Here is a 24,670-nt window from a genome sequence, read left to right as displayed (position 1 = left end):
ATAATAGTCTGGGGAGGATGCTCTAACACGATATTAGATCCATTAATTAAAGCTCAAAAATTGATAATGTGGACTATTTACAAAGTACACTATATTCACCCCACGAAGGACTTATTTAACGACTTCAAAGTACTCAACATAAAATCCTTATACGTCAAAAATATATCCTCCTACTATAAATTCAAACATACGAAAAAAAATATTTTTGAATCGACCCATAATACAAGATATTCCAACAAATCGAATTATACTATTCCCCCAATAAAAACCTCAATGGCACAAAGACAATTTAACTTTCTTGCTCCAAAAATATTCAATAATTTAACGTTAGAAATAAAATCAATAGCCAAATACGACAGTTTCAGGAAAGCGCTCGGGGATTTTTTGATGTGTGATTGTTATAGTGTTAGTAGCCTATTCCAAGTACTCAGATAGAGGTGTATATATTGTTTATATGCGTGAGGATGCGTCATATGGGTGTATGTATACATGTGCTGTTATATGTATATAGGTATGTCTGCTGCTATATACACATGTGTGCTTGCATGCACACATATTAAAAATTATATATATAATTATGTACATTTTTACAATCTAATGCTAATTTACTTCTTTCTCCTTTCTAATTTCTATCTTCTACTTTTTATTACAATAGCTTCATCTATAGTTATTAATTTCATATGTTTACACTAGATTTCATATTTCATACAAATTAATTACACTCAATTGGTCACCATGAAACAGGCAGCCGCCTAGTATGGTGATTCATTATATCTACTTTATTGTAAATTTCGAAACAATGTAACATGTATTAAATAAATAAATAAAAATAAAATTGTTAGGAGATTGTTTTACAATAAAATTACAACAAAAAAAAAAACTTTTGGAATGTATTAAATGTACTTTATTTAACATATTTATATCAATGGAAAGCCGGATACAGGGAGGTGAAATGGGTATAACTTTCAAATGTATTAACAATAAGCCAAAGATAGTCCAGATAACTCCAAAAACTCAAAACCATCAATGGATACGGCCAAACATGCGAGGCTCCGCACCAAACTTGTATGCCCCTAGTACACGTTGGCCCGACGCTTTTGGTGTGAACGCCGTTGGCGCCAATGCTCTTGGCCAACGGGGTAATTTCACAAACTATGAACACCGTTAAAAATGTGTGAAAAATTTAACGTTTATTTTTCTAATTACATAATCGTAATCGTAACCGTACGATAATCCGTACTAAAGATATGTATTTTTAATCTTTTCATCTATTATTATTGATTTCAAAAACGATCTAAAACTACATACTCTGAATAGGTTCCAACTGGCTACAACGTAATTATGACATAGAAACCGCCATTGACTGGTAAAACGGCTATCACCAACGTCACCTGGCGTGATGTGACTACATTACCAAGGCTACTATTTTTATTATTTTTTTATTATTTGTTGCAATTGCAAAATTTGTACCTGATGTAATTATAATGTATAATATAAGTATTTTTTTTAATTCACAGTCTTCCTCACTACGGTTTCCTGTTCTGAGGCGGCCTGTAATTTTTAAACATTATTCAAGTTGTCTTCATAATGTGTATAACTTTCTAGCCTCGCGTGTAGTATCATGAATACCAACGTATGAAAATATCTCCAGAAATTATTAGATATGGTTGCCATCCGAATTTTCATTTTACCTAATTAAAAATAAGAATGTTAAAATAAAAAAAATTTCAAAATGCAGGTATTAATTTTATAGTTATTAAGGTGACTGAACGGTTTTATTTAAAAATAAAACGTATTGGCCAGCAATGCCAAATAATTACCATAATTCTTTTTAGTTTCATACATAATTTGTTTTATGCTTATTTACTTTCAAATATTATGCCCCCATTTAAAAAAATGAGAATTATTACACTTCGTAATTTATTTTTGCAATTTTTTTTCTTTCCAATTACTTCGATTGGGATCAAAAGGTTAAGAAAGGTAAAACTCTTTTTTTATTTTGATGTTGACTTGAAGTTTCAAGAACTACGCAATAATAATTGCCAATTGCTTCTGAGCACTTGCAATATTTGCACTAGAAATATTTGACACCAAAGATTATTGTCTATGACGCCATAAGCCACTACAAGCACAAGCATCAGGGGCGTATAACTCTCGCATAACCTTGTAACCCTGATGGGAGGAGTTATCCTCAACCCAAATTCTTATAGACAAAGCTGTTGTGGCTGAAAGCTCAGATCTCATTGGCTCAGAGCAAAAATTGTATCTTGCTCTCTCGCTCTCTACCGTAGCGACTCGTGTAACAGAAAGAGAAGCTAAACATGTGTTATGCTCCGATAAAAAAATAACGGTAATTTCCAAGACGTCATTTCGCAGATTGAACTCAGTTGAAGGTTTTAGCGTAAATATTTTGAATTTTCTTTCACCCATCTAAAAATAATGTTGCGTGCTAGAATTCTTCAAGGTGATAAATTAATGCCGTGTTGTGTTAAAGGTTGCTCAAATGGATTCGATAATCCAGTGCTAGGAAGAAGCAGCAAGAAATACGTTTGTTTGTGTGTGCCATTTCGCGATTGAAATAAAAAATACGGTACTTTTGGGATTAAAAAATAATGCGTTGCCAACGCTTAATCTTCCAATCATCATAAAATATCCGGTCTATCTCCACCAATTGAAAGAAGGACCCGATCACGTTGTTAAATACAGGTACTAACCTCTCGTTCTTTGATACAATGTTCATGATTCCTTAATGTACTTCATTGGCTAATAATTTGATTAATTTTCCTTTTCAGACCTATCCGTATTCCGACGCGATCTTATACCACGTATTAGGAGACTAAAATTGCTAAACAAAGCCACGATTACATCAAACAAGTTCATTTAAACCTCTCCAGAATTACATCATGTAAGTACCAGTATTTTCAATGATGTTTGCTGACGACAAAGCTGTGAAAATTATATGAAACCCTTGCAGGAGAACTTGAATAACTTCTAGTGCTATTTTGTGTATATATTCTTGTATTTTTGTGCAAAGTCAAATTAAATCCTATTAAGTTGTTGCAGTAAGACAGAAATCCTGGGTTCGATTCCTAGTTGAGACTGTTACTTTTTATTTTTTTGTGTCTTGTTCTGTTTCATGTTTTGTTTAGATATATTAGTTTTATCTTCTACTTCAATGATAAATCAATGCTCAATACATCGGTTGTACTGACCCTGTTTTGTATTACTGTCCATTGTCTTTTTGAAAATAAAAAATATTTTGATGTGTGCATAGCTGTGGGTTTTTTTTTATTTTCCTTTTCCTGCATTCCAGTATTTTTTTATTATATAATTTTTTTGGGCTAGTGAATGAACGATGTTAGCTGGGTGCAGGTATATTGTCTATGTTTGCTCTTTTTTTAAATGACCTTGAGATTTCTTTATGGTCCACCATATATTTACCTGTCTGGACCAAACGACCGTTTTATCTGTGGTTAAGGGGGTGACAAAATGGCGCCATACAAAAAGCCCGAAGATATCGATCTAGAGAGTGGTTTATTTATGACAAGCATAGAAAAAAGTTACCTAAATCCTGAATGCTGTAATTTGTGTTCTCGAGCATAATAAGTTGATTTTCATTTTGCAGTAAATAAAAGACAACGCCTTATATTATCTAACTAAACGCTTATTCGATCACTTTAAAAATGTTAGCCAGAAAGTTATTAAGTACTCTGCTAAATAGCCGATCACTCACCATTTCCAGAAGGTCTCACAAAATATGTCGTATTTCTGACATTTACTCTAATAAAGCGGAAGGTTCCACGACAATTATTCAGGTGTTGTTGTCCTAACCAAATGAAACGGTATCTTATTTCGTTACCATTACTATGTATATTTTTTGTAGTATTACGTTAATATGTTTTTTCGCAGGGATGGGTCAAGGCTATTCGCGTCCAGAAGAAAAATGTGTTTTTTGACGTAAGTGACGGATCTTGCCTGGAGCGGTTGCAAGTCTTCCTTCCCCGGGACGTGAAACCAGAGGAGCTGTCGTGGGGCTCGGCCGTAGAGGTGGCGGGGGAATTGGGTAGCACGCTGCGCGGTCAGCCCGAGCTGCGCGCCACCAGCGTCACGGTGCGCGCCCCTTGCGAACCCGAGGCCGGCCTACCACTGCTGGCTCGCCACATCTGCCCCGCAGAGGACTTACGCCAGCACCCACATCTGCGCGCGCGATCCAGCCCCGCGGCCGCCGTGCTGCGCGTGCGGGACGCCGTGACCCGCGCCCTGCACGACGAGCTGGGCGCGGGGGGCTACCTGCTCGTGAACACGCCCCTGCTCACCTCCAACGACTGCGAAGGCGCAGGAGAGGTTTTCCGGGTTCAGCCAGACTGCGAGGCCACGGTGAAGGCCATGGCAGGTCCGGGAGACGCGCCGCACGATGCTTACTTCGGATCTAAGACCTTCCTCAGCGTCTCCGGGCAGTTGCACCTGGAAGCGGCCGTGCAAGGCCTCAGCAAGGTCTACACCCTCGGCCCTACTTTTCGGGCGGAGAACTCTAAATCCAGGCTGCACCTCTCCGAGTTCTATATGCTCGAAGCGGAGGTGGCCTTTGTGGAAGACCTCGAAACTCTTAAAAATATCACAGAAAATTTAATAAAGAATGTCACTCGTAATGTATTGAAGAGATGCGGTGCGGACATATCGCTGTTGCGAGGAGAAAATGAGGGCTTGGATTGGCTGGAGAAACCCTTTATCAGTGTGACCCTTGAAGAGGCGCTGACTATGCTGGGAGAAGGAGAGGCAGGAGACCTCAGCAAGGAGCAAGAGCTGCGCCTGGTGGAGCTTACGAGGGTGCCGACCTTTGTGACGCACTGGCCGGCCGCCAGTAAACCTTTCTACGCCCGTGCCTGCCCCCACCAACCTGACAAGGTAAGTCTGTCTCCTAGAGATGTTGACAGGGCACTGTCCATTCCCTCTGCAGCGTAAGATTAGACACAGCATGTTCCGACTAGACTTGAATCTATATGTAAGTCTGATGCAACAAGCAGACCGGTTGAACCCTCTCGTATGATATTTAGGTGCTGGCCATGGACTTGCTGGTGCCGCTGGTGGGGGAACTGGTGGGCGGCAGTGTGAGGGAAAACTGCCCCCAGCTGCTGGCGGGGCGCCTGCCCTCGCAGCGCCTCAACTGGTACCTGCAGCTGCGCTCCTTCGGGGGCGCACCCACTGCCGGCTTCGGACTGGGCCTGGAGCGCTACCTGCAGCTGCTCTGCCACATCCACAACATCAAGGACACCATTCCCTTCCCGCGCTGGCCACACAACTGTCCCATGTAATATCATACAGCTGCTGCCACTAGATTGAGTCTAAACTTCCATTCCTTATCATCGTTGATAAGGAGATGTTCTGCGAAGCTTCCGTAAGCGCTCGGGCCATAGCCACTTAGTAATATCTCCTATGTGTGGATATTGCTGTTTACAATTTTCCACATTCCACTGAAACTTCTTTTTTGAGCTGTGTTGTGCTTTTCCCTTTTTCTGAAATCAATATTTAAGACAGTTCCATGATGTTTCATCAAAATGACAATTAAACACCTTTAAAAAGTGATAAAAATGATGAAACCAAAACTAGGTTAAATAGTTACCTATGTAACCTGTTTAACTAGTTTTTGTTTGATCATTTTTAATGACTTTATATCACTTTTTGTAGGTATGTTGAACTGTAATTTTGATGAGATACCGGTCACCATTTCAGACATGTGGCTTACTAACCTATTGGCTAATTAAGTTAGAGACAAGACAACTTGACCTATCTCGTTCTGTGTCGATTTAGTACGACAGCTTCGGAGCAATTACTTTTTTGGCATTCCTTGATGATTTATTACATTAAGATAATTGCCTCGGTTTAATGATTGCATTTATTATTCAGTAAGGATACATTCTGCTAGTCACTAGTACAAAAGGCGGCCTACCCAACAGGTTATTCTGATAGCATCTTAGTCCGGTAGTTGAATTAATAATTCAGTCCTGTTTTCCTAATTCCTGTGGATCTGGCAAACACTATCATTTATTAAACTTTTATTCTTACAAATATCTTTTTAATTGTATTTCTATGGGGTGTTAGGTCCCCACATCATTTTATAATGAAAGATATTTGAATTTATTTCCTTTCAAACGCCAATTCCTTATTCTGCTCCCCTATTTATTTATTTGCCGCAGAACATTTAGGAAATTCATCAAATTCAGCGTTCATTTGTGGGTTCTGTGAAAGTCCTATTCAAGTTCTGTTATTATATCATTAAAGGCTAGTTGCTTAACAGAACTGAAATAATAACAGAACTTGATAAAAATCTTTAACAGAACTTGGAAATTAACTTTGAAATTTGAAGAATTTTTCAAATTCTCCGAAACAACCCGTCGTTTGACAATTTATTGTTTTGAATTGCATTAACTTCACTCTCCCATGCCTGTTTGGTGACATTTTCTCCTGGAAATGATACGCTATACTGCTCTAATTTCTAAAAAAATAATATATACTAGCTGTACCTCGCCATGCGTTTCTGTTGCTCAGTTTGTCTGTGCATACAGAGAAACAATAGTGCGTTTTGCTTTTACGCCCAAGAGATGGCGCTGTTTTTAAAAAAAACATCTATATAATATAGGTATACAAAAACTAAAAAATAGGTATTTTAATGCAACATTGTGTCAACATTTCAAAGCGATCAGTGAACTTTCGGAGAGTTAAGATTTCGAACAAACAAACATTTAAATTTTTATAGATACAATATTTTCAAACGAGAATAAAATCTGTAGTTCAAATACACAGAGCAAGGATTACCAATATTAAATCCTGTTTTACCTGAATTTAAAGTGCTGCTTGCCACTTCTCTAACAATATATATATAATTTATTGTAAACAGTGAGGCATGCAAAAGTTTCTATCGTTGCATACATCATGTTAAACCATGTAGATATTATTGAAGTGTGAAGTATTATGATGTCTTGTATGTATTATTGTATCATCGTTTAGTTGATGTTTTCCATTAAATAACTACCCTTTCTGTGTTTCAATGGGGGAAGGGACGGGGAAGATGGATTCATGTTTTCAGGCACAAGAAGAAACGCGGAGAAATACTATTAATAAATAGATGATTTATTTATTATATAATACACAACAAAGTAAACTAAAACTACAAAATAAAAACTAACAACAAATTCAATTTCACACAATCACACGTGTGTGTTTAAGGCTGATATACAAAATAACAATATTATATATATTTTACTGACAGTCAATTAAAAAGTTCTTTAAATATTGCACGCGTCAGTAATAATATGGTGATGGCTGTTTTACATAATGGAGCACAATGCTGAAAGTTCCCGTCCGCGATCACTGGGAGGGCAAACTTCCAGGGGGACCCCTTGCAGGTCGGGCTTGAGGACTGCCTCGTGGGGGGCCGGTGGGGGGATCTCCTCCTCCTCTGCGGGGGCTGGGGCAGCAGGAGGGGGGGTGGCAGTCCTCTGCACGGCCGGAGTGGAGGTAATGTTGATGCGAATCTTGGGTGCCACGGTTGCGGCGTTAACTGTTGGCAGCTGGACGTTGCCATCGATGGAGCTGACCACGGCTGCGTGGGTGGTGTCAATGAGGGTTGTGACCGTCTCCTCTATGGATGTGATGATTGGCTCGTCATCTGAACAAACAAATAAATTCACGCTTTATTTTCACATTGCTAATCGAAGAACTCAGGCTAGTTTCACATTGTGCGATTTAGCAGCGCCGTTTGGCCGCGTACATTGTCTTGTAAATCATTGCGCGGCTAAGTAGCTATAACTTAGCTGATTTACATTCAAAACGATGTATGCGATTGAAATGCGCTTCTAAATCACTTTGAGACACCCTTCCCTGATAATACTAGCATTTGCGTCATTCCAGAGATAAATTTCATCAAATATTAATTTTGTAATAATCGTATCGTTTTATGGGGGTTGATCCAAGCATCAAATGAAAATAAGTTTTTTGTTTTCACACCTTTTGATCAAAGAAGGAGGCGCACGTGGACTAATGATGATACTAGGGCATTCATGAATTTGATGGTACATTCTGTGAATATGCACTAACATGACTCAATGATCTGATCCACTCAAACTGTAAACCTTGATCACAAGCCACACTAGCATTGTATATACTGATTAAAAATCTGTGACTTGTTACAAACTTTAGAATGTGGATGCATTGTGACTTTTACAATCTTTTCAGCTCATCTGCAAATAAACATTGCCAGCTGAAGTTACTTCTGTTAAGTCAAGGTAAGTATAAATTGGTCTGGTCAGTTTTTAAGAGATTACAATTAGTGGCTGAAGAATAATTGATATTTAGTAAAATATGGAGTGGATTACATTGTTGTGACCAGAGAGTTGCTCTAAAACACACAGGTTGTGACGATACGTGGCACGTGATGGGATAGATTGCTTTGAGACAGCCGACGTGACAAAAATTTATATCGAGGAAATTCCCTCAACTATTCTGCATAAACAGCAATATTCTATCATCTGCATGGAAATTCCTTTGTTGAGGAGACTGATGGAGAGCCCTATGAAGTAATTGCGTGTATCAACGACACTGAGCTTGCATCGACGCTGTGATGGACTCGGAGGTACTAGTTTGTTCGTGATTGCACATAATTCAAGAATAATTACACATTTCTTGTTGATTTAAATAATAATATGTACATAGATAAATCAATGTCAGTCAAAAAAGGGACACCGCCACGATAGGTGCAAATAATCATAAAAATAAAAACACAAGTCAGTTTCTTTTATTTATTTGAAAACTGATAAGCATATAATCATCAATGTCGAATATGAGGTTTTTGCTGGCTTATTGTTTTTAAATACATATGAGTCAGCAGCTTGCTAAAAATATATGTTCTGGTATCTGCAGATTAAGAATCGGATAACACGTTTAATCTGCAGATTTGAGGAGTTGTCGGGGCTCGAAAGGCTTGTAGAGGTGCCAATAAATAATCTCGTCAGTTATATGAGTTCAAAGAAGGTTCTATACAGAGGACTTGTAACATTTGCATTCTTTTTGTTGCGTAATTTATTTTTTATTAAGTTGATTGAATTTGACTAAGAAAAATGGAGTAAATAAACTCCAGAAAACAAAATAGGACATTTTTATTTTGAACAAAGCTGAAGACGCTATTGTGTGTATATTGGTGCATATATGTATAAGTATTCCCTGATATTTCATCAAAATGAAAATTCAACACACCTTTAAAAAGTGAAGAAACAAAAACTAGGTTTAATAGTTATTTAACCTAATTTTTGTTTCATCATTTTTGGAGGTGTGTTGAATTGACATTTTGATGACATACCCGGTCACCATGTGTAAGATGTCATTGTGTAAGTCGCCCAAAGTTGATGCAAACAACATTGTGTGTATGTATATTGGTGCAAGTCGCTCGAGTTGATGTGAACAACATTGTGTGTAGATTGGTGCATATCTGCATACATAGGCCAGTGGCGGTTGGCAACTTTTTGTAGAAGGGGTTCTTATGTATATACATACTTTATTTATTTATTTTTTCATGTTCTCCATAAAACGGTTATACACCAATATATCATGGAGAAGATTACAAATTAAAAATTTAACAGAGGCAGTTTTAAAAGATAGTTACTGAATTGTCTGTCTGTAGGTGACATTGAAAATGTCGATGGCTAATGCAGAATCGTTAAGCAGTTGAGTCGCTCTGTTTATTGGCGCGTTCTGATAGGCAGAAGTCCTCGCTTTCGGAGCATATATGAGTGCATGGGATCTCCCTCGAGTATAATTGTTAGGGACATAAAAGTTAACCTCTTTCAACATAGGCGGATTGTGTATTGTACCAGAGATTAACTTAAAAAAGTGTTTGCCTAAAAATATTTTTCTGCGGGCTTCTAATGTATTGAAAATCGAGCATTCCTGTTAAGAACAAGGATGGATACAGGAATGGATAGTATGTATATTCCCTCATATACAGGTAACGCATAAACCTTTTTTGTACTTTTTCTATTTCTAAGATATGGTTTTGTTCAGAAGGGGCCCAAATAATGGAGCTGTATTCCAGGATGCTGCGGACAATTGTCGAATAAGTATACCATCTATGGATTAGCCCACGAATAAGATGCAATTACAGTATAAGATTAAATATGTAATCCAAGTAATATTAAGGACGGGTTGTTTCACACAATTTGAACAATTCATCAAATTTCAAAGGTGATTTGAAGATCTGTTATTATTTCAGTTTTACAAAACAACTGGCCAATAATGATGTAATAACAGAACTTGAAAATCAACTTTTAAATTGTTTAAATTCCGCGAAACAACCCGTCCTTAATGTTTCGATAATTCGGTTTCAGTTATTCAAGCCAAACTGTCAAATACGACACTTAAACAAATTTCTAATTGTACTAAATTTTTTCATTTCATAATAGGGTATGCTACTCTGTGCGTTACTCCCATAAACATTATAGTCGATTTTTATACTTTGGATGCTCTTGTCAAATACGTATTCAATCTAGGCAGGTGGGACTGAATGCGCATGTAAGAAATCAAATTCTTTCTAGCTTTTTTTATATGGAATTAAACAGAATCCATTCAGCACAGTTGCTTGCTGTGTGTGTTTACGCAATATTCAAGCAACGAGAATGTATATTACATATATATTTCGACTCGCTCTGTGCATCTATCAAGTCTCTGAGGATGGGACGGTGTCATTAAATTGCAGAACCTAGTGCTGCTTACGGCTAGAAAAAATAAGTCCTGACAGTGATGTCCTTAAAAAGCATAACTAAGAAACAGCCTTTTGTATTTTTTACGCCAATTTATTCACTTCACTAAATAGTATACAATAAAGTCGCTATCTGCGTTTGTGCGCTTAATTCTTCTAAACTACGCAACGGATTTTGATAGGGTTTTCACTATCATTTAGAGAATTTCTTCCAGAATGGTTTACATATATAATACGCGTATATTGTATTTATAGAAAGACAAATATTGGTGTTTTATAATCGAGTGGTAAAAATATTTTTTCGAGCACTACATTGCTAACGCTGGCTAAACCTTGTGAGATGCATCAAAATAATGTACTACGGAATTGTATATCTTAAAAAGGCCCACAGAAAAATCCAAGGAGGAGTATGTCTATCTTCTAAGGATAACCCTCAGAAACGCCGGGTACATGTCAGCTAATTAGTGATAAAAGGATGAGAAGTTGATTTGAATGCTTTAAAATTTAAACAAAAAATTTGTGTGAATACTAAAGAAGGAGCTTTTTCAAATTACTTAGAAGTTTTCTGAAGTCGAAAACAAGTTATATTATTAACATAATGTACGCAATCAATAAATAATCTTGTCATTTAAGCAATGCATCTGTGTGAGTACTGTGTTAATTCGTTGCGAAACCTGTAACGTCCCGTCAAAGATTCCCCAATACAGTATGTAATAAAGTAAAAACTGCTATGTAATTTTCCACTAAGAACATGAGTGTAATGATAATTGTATGTAAGTTATTTCAAGTGCACCTTCAGAGCATTAAATTAAAAAAAGATTAGATTAATATGAATGATAACCGCAATTTTGTGTAAAGTGCCATAGATTAGACCACGATAAACAAACTACGTGACCCAATGAAACAAGAACGTACTGTGGTCAAATTGAAGCTAAAAATGGCAAACTATTCCTTATTACAATTCTCCTTCCCTATTTGTAATCAATGTAATCCTTATAAGGTGTACATCTTTTAAAAACTCTCCACACGCATGTTTTCATCTTCCGCATACATCCCAAAGCAAGGAATGTATCATGCAAATATACACAAAAATAACTGAAATTATTTTATGATAGGTTAACCCTTATGAATGATTTTGATTCCCTTGATATTCATTAAAACAAAATAATCTAGCAATAGAATTAACTTCTCAAGTGCCAAAAGTACCCAATGGATACAAAAAATTTGTATCCGTTGAGCGCCAGAATCCAATTGGTAATCTGACGTTAACACATTCTGTTTGTGGGATTTTTACCCTTGGCACACTACGAAGGTATTATTTTGCGGGAGCTCTGCGATCCAAAGGTACGTTGGCAACATGTAAATATAAATACGAAAATAAAATAAAAAGTTACTTTATTTAAAAATACTCAAGAAAAAAAAAATTTTACCTGCAAATTTCTTATAATTTTCAATACAAAACTCTTATAACAATGTATGATGATGACCAAGATTTTTGTGTGGTGGCACCCGATTTTTGGCACCGTTCAAAGGATTTTTCCTACGGAAATTCCGGCACCAAAATGGCGCCTTTAACGGATGAGTCATTATTTAAAGCCATTACATCTTCACAACATCTTAGCAGTTGCCACCTAGTCACCATAGATGATGGGGATGCCAGTATTTTGGCACTTTTCTAGTTCATTCGACACACATCACTTGCCACCTGGACGAAGCTAACAAATTCCTTACGCCAAGACAGTATGCATAGTGTTGAATTGTGATCTTTGTAAAAAATATGAGAATAATAGCAAAAGATTGACATACCGGGATCGATGGGCTCCTGTTTGATCTTCATGGTTTTGAAGTCTGCAAAGAGGGGGTCGGCATCCCGTGCCGCCCGCTCTTTCTCCGTCTCCTCGTCTGTCTCCACGTCGTCTTCCACCACTATCTGCACCACGGGCTCTGCCTTGATGACCACATCGTCGTCTTCTTCCACCAATTGCACTTCATCTTCTTCTTCTTCCTCCTCAACGGTGGGTTCTTCCTCCATAGGTTCCTCGGGTATTGGTTCCTCTTTGAGTTCTTCTTCTTGTTGCTTTTCATCTGTTTCAGGAACCTCCTCTTTGGGTTTTTCTTCTCCAGCCTGCAGACAAAAACATCAATATTAGCATGGAATATGAAACTAATTTACTAAGGTTAAATCATTTACCGATTTAAGAAGGTCTACAACGAGATATTAATTTTCAGTAATGAAGACAATTACTAAATCTGGAAGTATCAACCTCAAAAATAGGAATTGACGGGAATCAAAGATTAAGGCAAAAAAGCCCTGTTGGCACAGTTTTGAGAAAATAGTCATTCGTGAGTAATATTTATTCAAAAGCAAGTTTAAAATAGAATAATGTCCTCCACGCTGCAAGTTCAAGACAGTTAGAAGACATTATGTCATGCCCAGACATTAGATATCGTTATTGCGTAATATCTGTTGTGACGCTTTTTCTAAAACATAATTTTACTTCTTGAATAAAGATTTTTAAAATTTAAGGTATTGCCAGATATTGTGCATTATAATCTGATTACTGAGGGTAGTCTTACACAAAGTTCCCTTTGTGCTTATGCGGCCGCACATATGTTAAAAATTGTCCGCATGCATGTTTTCATCTTCCGCACACATCTCGAAGAAAGGAATGTGTCACCCCCGTTTTGCGTAAGGTATAAAATTTTTGATATTTTATGACAGGTTCGCACAATATATTTCCGTATTTTGTTTAGAAGAAGTTTAGAGAGAGGTACTATTTCTTTTTGTTGCGACTGTTTCATTGTTGTGTACCTGAGAAATAACGCATACACCCTTCCGAGGTGATACATAATTTGAAGAAAAATTCGTCAGCCTTAACAGATACGCCGATGGACCGCACAGACATAGAAAAAATTAGAGGGAACCTTGGTCTCACCTTGAACTCCTGCAGACAGAGTGGGTGGTAGTTGTCCCCTTTGTAGGGCACGGCTCTTCGCAGCTGCCACTCCTCCACCTCCTGGTTGTAGTACTGGTGGAAGGGGTCTCCACAGTGCGGGCAGCGCAGCTGGTGAGGGGGGGCGCTCGGGGGGGGTGCCGCCACCCCAGTCTCCTCCCCCTCCGTACTCTCCTCCGCGGCGCCCGCCGCCCCGGAGCCCACGGCCTCGCTCTCCTCCATCTGACGCTCAAACCAACTCTTCTCTGTTAAATGAACAATTCAGTTTATTAGCATAATAATTATGACAGCCAATCTCTAAATAGTATAAAATAAAGTCACTATCCATTTCTGTCTGTTTTTGGGCTTAGTTATTTTGATTATTTTGACTATCATTTAGAGAATTTCTTCCGGAAGGTTTATATATACAGGGTTTTCCAATAAGAGGTGTTATTTTGAATAGCCCGCTATTTCGGTAGATGTTACTTTTGAAGCTGTCATTTTTTGACATTTGACAAGTAGAAACTACGCCATTAATAAAAATGGAATGATACACGCTTCAACAACGCATAGAAATTATTAAAATTCACTTGTTTTTCCATAAGGTTTTCCAATGAGTCAAATTTGCATTGTGTGCGTGGGACAAGTGTGCACATCGGCCTGGGAACATAGTATTGCATATGTTGCGTGTGTGGGCACAGTGTATCATTACCTTAAAGAACCTATCACATCAAAAAAAGAAATAAGTATGTATAGATATTGAGAGACAAAAGCGAAAATATATATATTTAAATCTATCAACATATATGTTATATATATTATAATATACATATGTTATCTGTTTATACCAATGCACATGGAGTTTTGTTTTTTTATATAAGTTATCGATGACAACATGGGAAAAACCAAAACATGTTTTTTAAATATAAAAAAGTACATTAGTTGTAAGTCGCTTTTAGTAAATATGTATGTCGTTAAGTCACTAGCTATAAGTCTTATATGTAAGTCACAAGTTATGTATTATGTATTACAAATCTTAGTTGTAAGCCTGCTATATTCATTTGATTATATATGTCTTTGTACAACGCCCTTGAGGTGATTTTTAACAAAAATAGAGTTATACAAATTAGCCAAGTATTACTATTATTATTGACATGAAACATAAATAAATAAATAATTTAAAAAACTCAAATAACCTCTTTCTTCCAAATCTTCTATTTCCTCAAACTGCACCCAGTCCGAGATGTCATAATACCAGGGACGAGAGTGCGGGCGGCGCTGCGAGTCTCTGTCAGCCCTGTTCTGGCGGAAATGCCAGTCCAGGTGCTGCGAGTAGCGCACCGTGTGCTCCGGAGGAAAGCGTGCGCCGCAACTGCCGCACTGCATGCCCGCGTGGAGAGTGCTCACCAGCCCGCTCTGGCGCAGTTTCAGCGTCTCGGGCCGCAGCAGGTTGGGAGGCTTAGCGGGAGCGGGCAGAGGGGCGGGGGGGATGGGGGCCGCTGTCTGTGTGCCCCCGCCCAGGATGCCGGACGCCACCAGCTTGGCAAAGAGGTCGCCCACGTTAATTGGCGGCGGTACTCGCAGGTCAGGAGTGCCCATGCTGTAACCTCCCAGCCCGGAGAGAGGCGCCACATGGGACGGGACTATGCTGGCCAGCATATCCAAACGTGCAGATGAAAGTCCTGCAAATATCACACATCATAATACATACAACACATTAAATATGGAGATCCCTAATTTGTATTCCTTTTTTTTACTCACATCATTATATACATATTTTCGAGTTCAACCGAGATGCAATATTTTTTGCTATAAGCCTTGATACATGACTATTTCATAAATCTATTTAACAATGACTGTGGCACTGGTATAAGATATCTGTGAGTTTCTCACCTGAATTGTGTGGCTCGACTTTGGGTGCAACAGGAGCGGGCTCTTCCTTTGGTTTGAGTGGCGGAGGGGTGGGCTGGAAGCCCTCCATGTTGGCGATGTACACCTCCCCGACCTTGACGCCGCTCGGCAGCACCGAGAACCTGATGAAGTGCTTGCGCTTGTGCACATAAATGGGTTTGGGCAGACCTCCAAACTCCACCTTGAAGGGGGTTTCATTAATTAAGATTGTTCGAAGGGCGTCCACGAACCGAAGAGAGTGTGGAATCCCTTCAATGAAGAAGGTTTGCGGTTTGGAGTCCAGAAAAACAGGTACCATTGTGGTGGCATCTATGATTAGTTTGATCTTCCCCGCAACCAAATCCGTTCGGCGTTCAGATCCGATACTGACTTGAGGGGCTGGTCCCTCCAACTTTAGGGTTCGCACTTTTCCATTGAGGAGTATCGGAACCGCCGGGCCTCCGAAGAAGCATTCGAACCAGGCATCGTCTATGAACAACTCCCTCGTGGGGGCTCCGAGGCGAATTCGGTGTGGCTGACCATCAACAGTTACCGAGCTGTAATCCTGGTTGAAAAGTAATGTGAAGCTCTCATCATCAAGCGACAGTCTTCTCTGGCCGGGCTGAAAGGAAATATCTCTCGGGTCTTCCCAGTCCAGCATCACTACAGCCGTGGTACCGTAGTAGCGTATCTCTCTCGCCACACCGTCGATCGCGATGGTCTTCATGGTATCTCTGGCGATGTAGTCAAAGACTTCGGGAGAAATTGGCGGCAGTCCTTCCTTGTGGACCGGTGTTCCCAGCCAAGGAGGGGAAGTCCGGCCTTCATTCACATATGGCGCTAGGGGACTGGGGCCCATGTGCACTCCCAGCAGGGGACCCACCACAGGTATGGGACCTGACATCGGCCCTAGAGGGATCATTCCTTCTTGCATGGGACCGCCTTGCATGGGACCACCCTGCATGGGACCGCCTTGCATGGGACCTCCTTGCATGGGGCCACCCTGCATGGGGCCACCTTGCATGGGGCCACCCTGCATGGGGCCACCCTGCATGGGGCCCCCTTGCATAGGACCGCCTTGCATTGGACCGCCTTGCATGGGACCGCCTTGCATGGGACCGCCTTGCATGGGACCGCCTTGCATGGGACCGCCTTGCATCGGCCCTCCTTGCATCGGCCCTCCTTGCATCGGCCCTCCTTGCATCGGCCCTCCTTGCATCGGCCCTCCTTGCATGGACCCCCCATTAGCAGGGGGTGGCCCCCTCCAGGGAGCATTTCCTCGATAGTTACCTCTCCACTCTGGCCGGGCTCCCCTCCACCCGCCTCTCCAGCCACGAGCATGTAGGGGAGGTCGCCCTTGAGATGGCCCGTATTTCCTCATCTCATAGTCAGGCATGGTGGGGGGACAAGGCAGGAGAGGGGCGCGTTTGCCCTCGGAGTGGGAGGGAACCCTTTCGTCAATATCCCCGTACATGTGCAGAGGGGGGGAGGGGCTGCGCATGCTGTCAGCGCTATCGCTACGCGGGGAAGCATGCCCGTGCTGTAATTCCTTGTTCAGCTTCCTCTTGCTGGCTTCTAGAGATTCTTTCTGCTTCGCTTCCTTTAGCTTCTGTCTTTCGTTGAGCTGCAGCACCTGCATGAGTAGGACATTGTATTGCTGCTTGTTTATGTCCCCGGTCTTGAGTTGCTCCTCCGCCTGTGACATGATGATCTTGATGTTCCCGTCCAGGCTGTTTCCGTCCAGTTCCACGGTGGGTTTAGGCCTCATGTCCGTGTCTTCTGAATTTCGGGATTTTCTGCGCTCATTTGTTTCATCTGGATAAACGCAAAAAAGAATAAATCATTGTAAAATCAAGGGCTTGGTTTGCTTTAAAATATTTAAATAATTATTTATGTCACAAATTATTTCAAATTACTGAAGTGCAACAAAAACAAATTTATAGCGCTAAATGGTGGCCCAATCACTCAGACACCATGGTAGCCTAACTGGTTTTACCATCATACTGTCACTAAAGCGAATTTGAGGTGAACTATCACAAAAGTAAGTTGTATAAATTGATTGTTGTTATGTAGAACTGACCAGTGAATAACAGGGGGCGCCCCAGGGGATCTCTCCGGGTGGCCTCGGCCAGCTTGGCCCTGACCGCCGCCAGGTCGGGGGCCGGCACGGTCACCACCTCCTTCACCGCCTCCTTCACCACCTCCTCCGGAGGTAGAGTCCTGAGATCCACGTCCTCCGCTCCAAACAAGCTGTCAGATACAAACCAAAAAATTTATGAAAGGGTAACCAGATGTTTAACACTTTCCAAGCCGAGACTTTGGACGCGTGCTAATCACGCTATAGGAAAAATATGCAAACCAAACACAATTCATACTCGGCCGATTAGCCGAAAATATCTACACGGAGTTCGTACTCGGCCGGTTGGGGATAGAAGGTGAGTAAAGTGCCAGCCAACTGGAAGAAAAATGCATACCGAACAGGGTTCGGGCATGGTCTGGAAGTGTTAAGATTCTTACAGTCAAAAGCATTACGACATTGATGTATTATACTAGATCAGCCCTGTCTAGTTAAATTAATTTTAAAAATAACGCCACGTAGCGTACGTCACAAATATGGAGATGAACTTAACAACCCAACTCTGTTTAAACTCCTTGTACAAGCGTTCAAACTCGTAAGCGAAACCACGGAGAATTTGTTGTCAGAGGAGTTGTAATATGGACATAATTCAAATTTAAATATTTGGAACTGGGTTATTTTTGTAATTGAAAAAATGAACTTGCCCAGAATAGCTGAGAAGCAAAATAGCTTACTCTAGACCAGCAAAAGGTAAAACGCAATGCACAGTGCCCATTTCGCATTGCGACACAATGCGTGGGCCTTTTCATAAATGTGCGGTTTAAATGATTATGCCGTGTCTAGTCTAATTTAGTCTATGCATTACGATGATTGAATTTTGGGGTAATAAGTAATGTTACATTTCTTCGCAATTTAGCCAACGTTTCAGACAGCCTTGCATAGTCCATCATCGAAGGGCATGTGTACATTACATATTGTGGTGAAAAATGTGCTTGTTTGTGTAAAAGTTATACCGTGTTGCCATTGCTAATAGTCTTTAATGTGCTTTTCGGCAATTAGTTTTCGAATAATTATCCAAAACCAGATAGCATGAAGGGTTGTCCCCGTTAACCCCTCAAACTGATTTGTTTAATTTTGAGATTAGCTCACATGGTCTCATAGTACAAATCGTTGTCTCCCTCACTGTTATGGCAAGAAATATGATCTAAATGATGCTAGAAAGAGAAAACACCACACCTTGTATTCAAATCAAGAAGTTAACCACAGAAGAATTAAAATGTACACCTCTATTAAACTAAAGATACGACCTCTATTTGGAAAAAATTATGAAAGTACAAATTTTTTATTAATGATTTTTATAGGAAACGACAAAAAGTGAGATGTAATACATTTATCTAATAAAATGTGTTTTTATTTCATTTTTCATTTTCAGTAACTTTTGGTCCAAAGTACGTGCATTGCATTTAAAATGTCAATATTTCACAAATTATGTTTATTTCTAAGTACATATTATAATAATAATATTAGAAAGTGTAATTCATCACCTTTCAAAAACGCTTGTTTTCGGATATTCCATTTATTTGATTTTTATTATGAAGCGGAAATACTCTGACCTTCTCACATAATATGCCAGAGGCCTGAGGGGTTAATGTTGATAAGGTTTTTGTGAATTTCTACTGCCTCTGTAATTAGGCATACATAAAAAATTTGGAGCTGATATGGTGATTTCAAGATATTAATCCCGTGAGAATACTTCATATTTTAATATGTTTCGAGTGAAATTTATGGTGCATCATTTAAGTGCGTAATATCATTGTCACCAGAAATATTTACAACCTGATCGAATGCACAGTAACCTCAAGAGTGACAATGATTATAATGTAAATAATGTAGATGTACAGGGTTTTCCAATAAGAGGTGTTATTTTGAATAGCCCGCTATTTCGGTAGATGTTACTTTTGAAGCTGTGATTTTTTGACATTTGACAAGTAGAAACTACGCCATTAATAAAAATGGAACGATACACGCTTCAACAACGCATTGAAATTATTAAAATTCACTTGAGTGAATCAAATGCAAATCATCTTGAGTGATGAGGCCCATTTCCACCTCGGCGGCTTTGTCAACAAGCAAAATCGTCGGATCTGGGGCTCGGAAAACCCAAGAGTTATTGTTGAAAAGCCTCTCTATCCTCAACGTGTGACTGTTTGGTGCGGTTTATGGTCCGGCGGAGTCATTGGACCTTACTTTTTCCAAAATGAGGCTGGAGCAACAGTTACGGTGAATGGATCGCTAACGAGAGATGATTAATGATTTTTTTATGGCCGGAATTGGATGGTATTTATCTGGACAGAGTTTACTATCAACAAGACGGCAATACGTGCCACACAAGCAACGAAACCATTGATCTTTTACGATTGAATATCAAAATTACACCTCTTATTGGAAAACCCTGTTTATTGACACTAATTGAGATGCAAGCTGAAAGTGAAATAATTAAAAACTTACGCGTCAAGTTTCTCAGATTTGCTCTTCTTGAGGGGTTCGTGATTAATTTCTGGGGGCGAAGATGTCCTCTTCCTCTGCGTCTTGATGACCTCCACAGGGACTTCTAGGACTGCGGGAGCCAGTGGGGCAAGGGGGGCCAGGGGGACCAAGGGGGTCAGAGACGCCAGGGGAGGCAGGTCCGCCAGGAGCACAGGAACGGGGAGGGTGCGAAGGTCTACGTCCCCCACACCGTTAGCCACTGCCACTGCCACTGGGATGACAGCTGGAAATCATCCAGGTCATTACATCATTTGTCAGGCCAATTACAACTCTTCCATAAAGATGCCAATTAGTTACCAGCTGGTTGTCATTTCACCTTGAAACTCGGAATCATACCAACACCCATTTCTGTACCTACAAAGTTAAATTACAGATTACTTGTGTGAATTGGTACGCTCAAAGAATTTTTATATTTTTGTAATACAAACAAAAACATGACTTTGTAGTTAATATTTTAACGAATAACGTAATCTCGAAAAGTAGACTAGTAATCGTCGCTTTCACTTTCTAGGTACAGTTTTATGTATTGATAGAAATTCTGACTTAAGTCGTTAGTAAATCAAATCAGTTCTTCACGAATATGAAACTGATTCCCCGGAACAGACAGTTCTTTGATAACGAATGCGTCAAATGATAGATTTGTATATGCAGATATCAGGGGAGTGCTTTCAAAATCCATATTTTTACTTCCCGTGGTGACTGAACGAAGGACCAAGAATTCTATCAATTAACTTACCGAGACATACAAACCTGCCGTTATGCTACGTATACATACGTGAGCAGCACTGCCGAACTGAACCTAAAATTATGGAAAAGGAACTAAGCAACCGCAAATGGCACGAAACGCTGCTTGCAGTTGTTTCGTTCCTTTCCCGTATTTCATGGCTCAGTCTGCAAATGTATACGTAGCATTAGATTTTACTTCACAAATACAATTTGTTAGCCAGGCCCCTAATATTAACCATGCAATTTAGCTGCGTTTGAAAGAATATTATATAGATAGAGAAAGGTGAGCAAAAACATCAGCATAAGTTTAACAGGCCGAACTTTGTAGAAAGTGCAAGAAAAGAAAATGAAATGTACAACAAGTAGCTCAATATTGCCATTAACTGTGTTTTTTAACCCATTCCAGGTCGGCGGCGTAGCTTTAGATTTACACCACAAAACGGCCAATAGCCGGTTTGTCTTCCAGGATTTTTTTAGTACAGTACTTTCTCAGTAATTCGTCACTCCATTATCCGAAAAAAAAGCACAAAATTCAGTAGTCTACCGAGTGTCCAGACTCGAGCGATAAGCTTTGTACACCGATGCGACGGGTTGGGTTATCTTACTCTTATTCATTCAGTTACTATAGCTTCTAGCTTGTTCTCGCTGATCATTTTACCAATCACCGGGATTAACACTAAAACAGCCGTGCATTTTAATTACTGCAACACTTTGTCGGTCGTTCACGAGCCTAAAAGAAGCTGATGAAGGGTCTGAGATCTTTTCGAGATACGCTTTATCAGAATGTTTACACATAGGCAATTCATATACATGAGGTATGCGGGTGCGGAGGGACGAGGAATCACTCGCGCCGCCTCGTTAGTGTGCCACAGGCTAAGTGTCGAGTGCGCGTATATAAGTTATTGGCACATAACGTAAAAAAAATATATTTTTTATAATCCTCAGTATTTAATAATATTTGGATGATTTGTTTAGCGCCGTTTTTGTGCAAAATCACCCACCACAAGGATGCTGGATATTAGAACACCTCATAAATACAAAAAAGTGAAAAGGAAGAAAAAAAAGTGAGGCTCCAGAACGGCTGTTAAAGTGTTAATTATTGTTTTAAGAAATTTCTTTTTAAGTTTTTGTTTGAATAAGTTTACAAAATGGAGTCATCTCGCAACATGACACCTAAACTTTAAATGAAAAAATGTTAATTTTACAAAAGATGGATATCGGTGTTTGTTTGTTTTTAAAAAATACCTGCTTATTTTTACCATATTTCGTAAGTATGCACTACAATCTGCTACTTTTACTAATGAGACGCATGCCCGATTTTTGGAGGGATGGATTAGTGAGAGAGTTCTGTACATTATTAACAGATTTTTTTTAATTAATTGTAAAATTGAACCATAGAATAAAGAAAAACACAACAAATGATCCAAAAGGCTGAAGATTCTCCGCTTAAATGTCATATTATGCAGAACTGTTTCATTCATAATGAAATTCAAATGGGATGGCAATAATATCAGGCAAGTGTAAGAGAGACAGAACAAGTGTTCTAAATGAGCTAGAAACAAAAGAACATTCGATTCCTTTCAAACCTACAAGGAGGGCATTTCTTGAGATCATTTAATGTGAATAATTTCACGGAATATCGTATGATAATAAATGTACCTACTAATTGAATTTGCTGTTATTTAGGTACAGAAAAAAATTAAAAGTTCCGAATTTAAAAACAACTATTGTTTGCGTGCAAAATGCAAAACCGATCTATCACACCATCTCTGTCAAACACATAATATTCACGGTGCTGTTTCCCTCACGGCCATGACCTAAGTTTTCTTCAGATAGCTTTTTTACTTAGACAGAAGACGGCAGTGCCATCTCGTTTATTGTACGGCGCGCATAGGGACAGAAGAAATCATAGTCGTGGACATCCTATAAATTGACCCAGCGAGGCGTAAGTACGTGTAATGGGAGCTCCTATTTGAGATGTTATGTCAGTACTCGTTACTCGTCGCTGCTCCGCTACTTTCGGTACATTTCGAATAAATGAACTGCTTCATTATGTTACATGGACAATATCTCTATTCTTATAATTGTGGGAGTTAAAGGCCAGTTTACCCAGAAAGTGTACCATTGTGTAATTATGGATAGTGATAATGAAATTACAAATAAGAAAATATACTTGGATTAAAGCAATGACATTACAATACAAATAGACACGTCTAGCAAAAGTAACCCAAAATGTGGCCAGTCACAAACACTATTTACATTAAAATTTAATTCAAAAGTTGTTGATTTATGACAAAGATACACATTAAAAAATTGTGTGTATGAACCAAATAGATATAGAACCGGGCAGCGTTTACGTACTTAAAAGTTGCTGTGAATGTCTACATTCTACAACACAAGTGTGACTGAGATGACGTTTACTCCTTTATACTAAGACGAATACGAAATGCTGTATGCGAAGACTTACTGGCAATGGGTTGTCTTTTTTATACTTGTGTGTTGCTACATTCACTATCTCACGGGTTGCTTTCTCAAAAAACACAGTGAATAATTTTATTTGTTGAAATAATAAGTTATTTGTGTGCGAATGGATAACATTCCATGAGATCTGTCTTTTGCTAGTGAAAGATTTTTGCACCTATCATATATTCCACAAAAAAAAACCTAGAGAGACATGTTTGTGAACTTATGTGAAATACTAAACGCAGTAAATTTCAAGTATGTCCACTGGACCTAGTTCAGTGAAACCACGCGTCATCATAAAGATTTAACTGATTATTTACCTCCAGAAATCAATTCTGAGAGTTCAACCCCTCTGGCAATTTTGGTAGATTTTCTTCACAGACAACGAACACGAGTAGTCTTTTTAGGAGATATATATCCCAGCCTTAACAGTCTAGTAAAATAATACTATCTCATTTTGTATTACAGTGAAAAATATAAACATTGTTAGAAACAGAGAATAAGGCGCTTTCAGTTTGCATTAAATTTACCATAAACCATAAAAAAGTGAAGTGATGATAATTTTTGTAATACATACCTCTATCTAATTAAATATGTTTTGTAGTTTCGTGTCAACTAGTAATTACAGTTTTTAATTGCATGCGTTGATTTGTAATCATCCGCTTTCAAGAACAGTCTATTATTTTGAAAACAGCGAATTTATCTGAAATCAATTGTAATGCGAAAATATTTTTGGCTGAATCTCTAATTTGACAGTTCTCCTAAGAGAAATACGTAGCAAAATGTCGGAGGCTCTAGGGGTTAAATGACAATAATAAGCGACAGTTGGCACGCGCAGACTATTGAAGACTCTTCATAAGTTGGGAAAATTGAATTTAAGGGAAAAACTGGAGAATGGATTTGAAATGAAAACTCTTCACAAGTTGGGAAAATTTAATTTAAGGGAAAAATTGGAGAATGTATTTGAAATGAAGACAAATGAAGACTCTTCACTGGGAAAATTGAATTTAAGGGAAAAACTGGAGAATGGATTTGAAATGAAGACTCTTCATAAGTTGGGAAAATTGAATTTAAGGGAATTTCTTGACTTATGTTTCGGGTAAAATCCAACACCATACACCATCTACAGAAGTTCTACACTTCTACACCTGTGATTTTTTCTATACATAATTATGTAAAACTAACAATAATAATGCCCAGCAAGCAAATATTATAAAGTCGGACAATTTGTCTTTGTTATTTTTATATTATTTTTTATTTAAGTTAGTAAAAATGTTCTAACAATCA

The 24,670-nt window shown here is 39.0% G+C and overlaps 2 protein-coding genes across 3 annotated transcripts in view; one reads left to right on the top strand and one right to left on the bottom strand.

Moving 5' to 3' along the window:
- Nucleotides 1-3,558: 3,558 nt before the first annotated feature.
- AsnRS-m (asparagine--tRNA ligase, mitochondrial) lies at nucleotides 3,559-5,327 on the top strand. Its single transcript, XM_089644619.1, has 3 exons — nucleotides 3,559-3,815; nucleotides 3,910-4,905; nucleotides 5,055-5,327. Exons 1-3 carry the CDS (start codon nucleotides 3,684-3,686, stop codon nucleotides 5,310-5,312), a joined length of 1,386 nt encoding a protein of 461 aa, XP_089500745.1. The 5' UTR covers nucleotides 3,559-3,683; the 3' UTR covers nucleotides 5,313-5,327.
- Nucleotides 5,328-7,322: 1,995 nt separating this feature from the next.
- Nucleotides 7,323-24,670, bottom strand: part of Pcf11 (Pcf11 cleavage and polyadenylation factor subunit) — a 37,531-nt gene continuing 20,183 nt past the window's right edge. For both annotated transcript variants that reach the window (XM_089644617.1, XM_089644618.1), the window contains exons 6-12: nucleotides 20,156-20,417; nucleotides 17,651-17,820; nucleotides 15,574-17,385; nucleotides 14,877-15,362; nucleotides 13,684-13,946; nucleotides 12,554-12,872; nucleotides 7,323-7,666 (exon numbers count right to left, since the gene is read on the bottom strand). In XM_089644617.1, coding sequence (XP_089500743.1) covers nucleotides 7,326-7,666; nucleotides 12,554-12,872; nucleotides 13,684-13,946; nucleotides 14,877-15,362; nucleotides 15,574-17,385; nucleotides 17,651-17,820; nucleotides 20,156-20,417 — 3,653 coding nt within the window. In that variant the 3' untranslated portion in view covers nucleotides 7,323-7,325. The remainder of the gene's footprint in view (nucleotides 7,667-12,553; nucleotides 12,873-13,683; nucleotides 13,947-14,876; nucleotides 15,363-15,573; nucleotides 17,386-17,650; nucleotides 17,821-20,155; nucleotides 20,418-24,670) is intronic.

Source organism: Hesperophylax consimilis, chromosome 21 (genome assembly GCF_061612785.1).
Source record: "Hesperophylax consimilis isolate HC1 chromosome 21, BYU_Hcon_1.0, whole genome shotgun sequence".
Lineage (NCBI taxonomy): Eukaryota > Metazoa > Arthropoda > Insecta > Trichoptera > Limnephilidae > Hesperophylax > Hesperophylax consimilis.
This window is presented reverse-complemented; position numbering and strand designations above follow the sequence as displayed.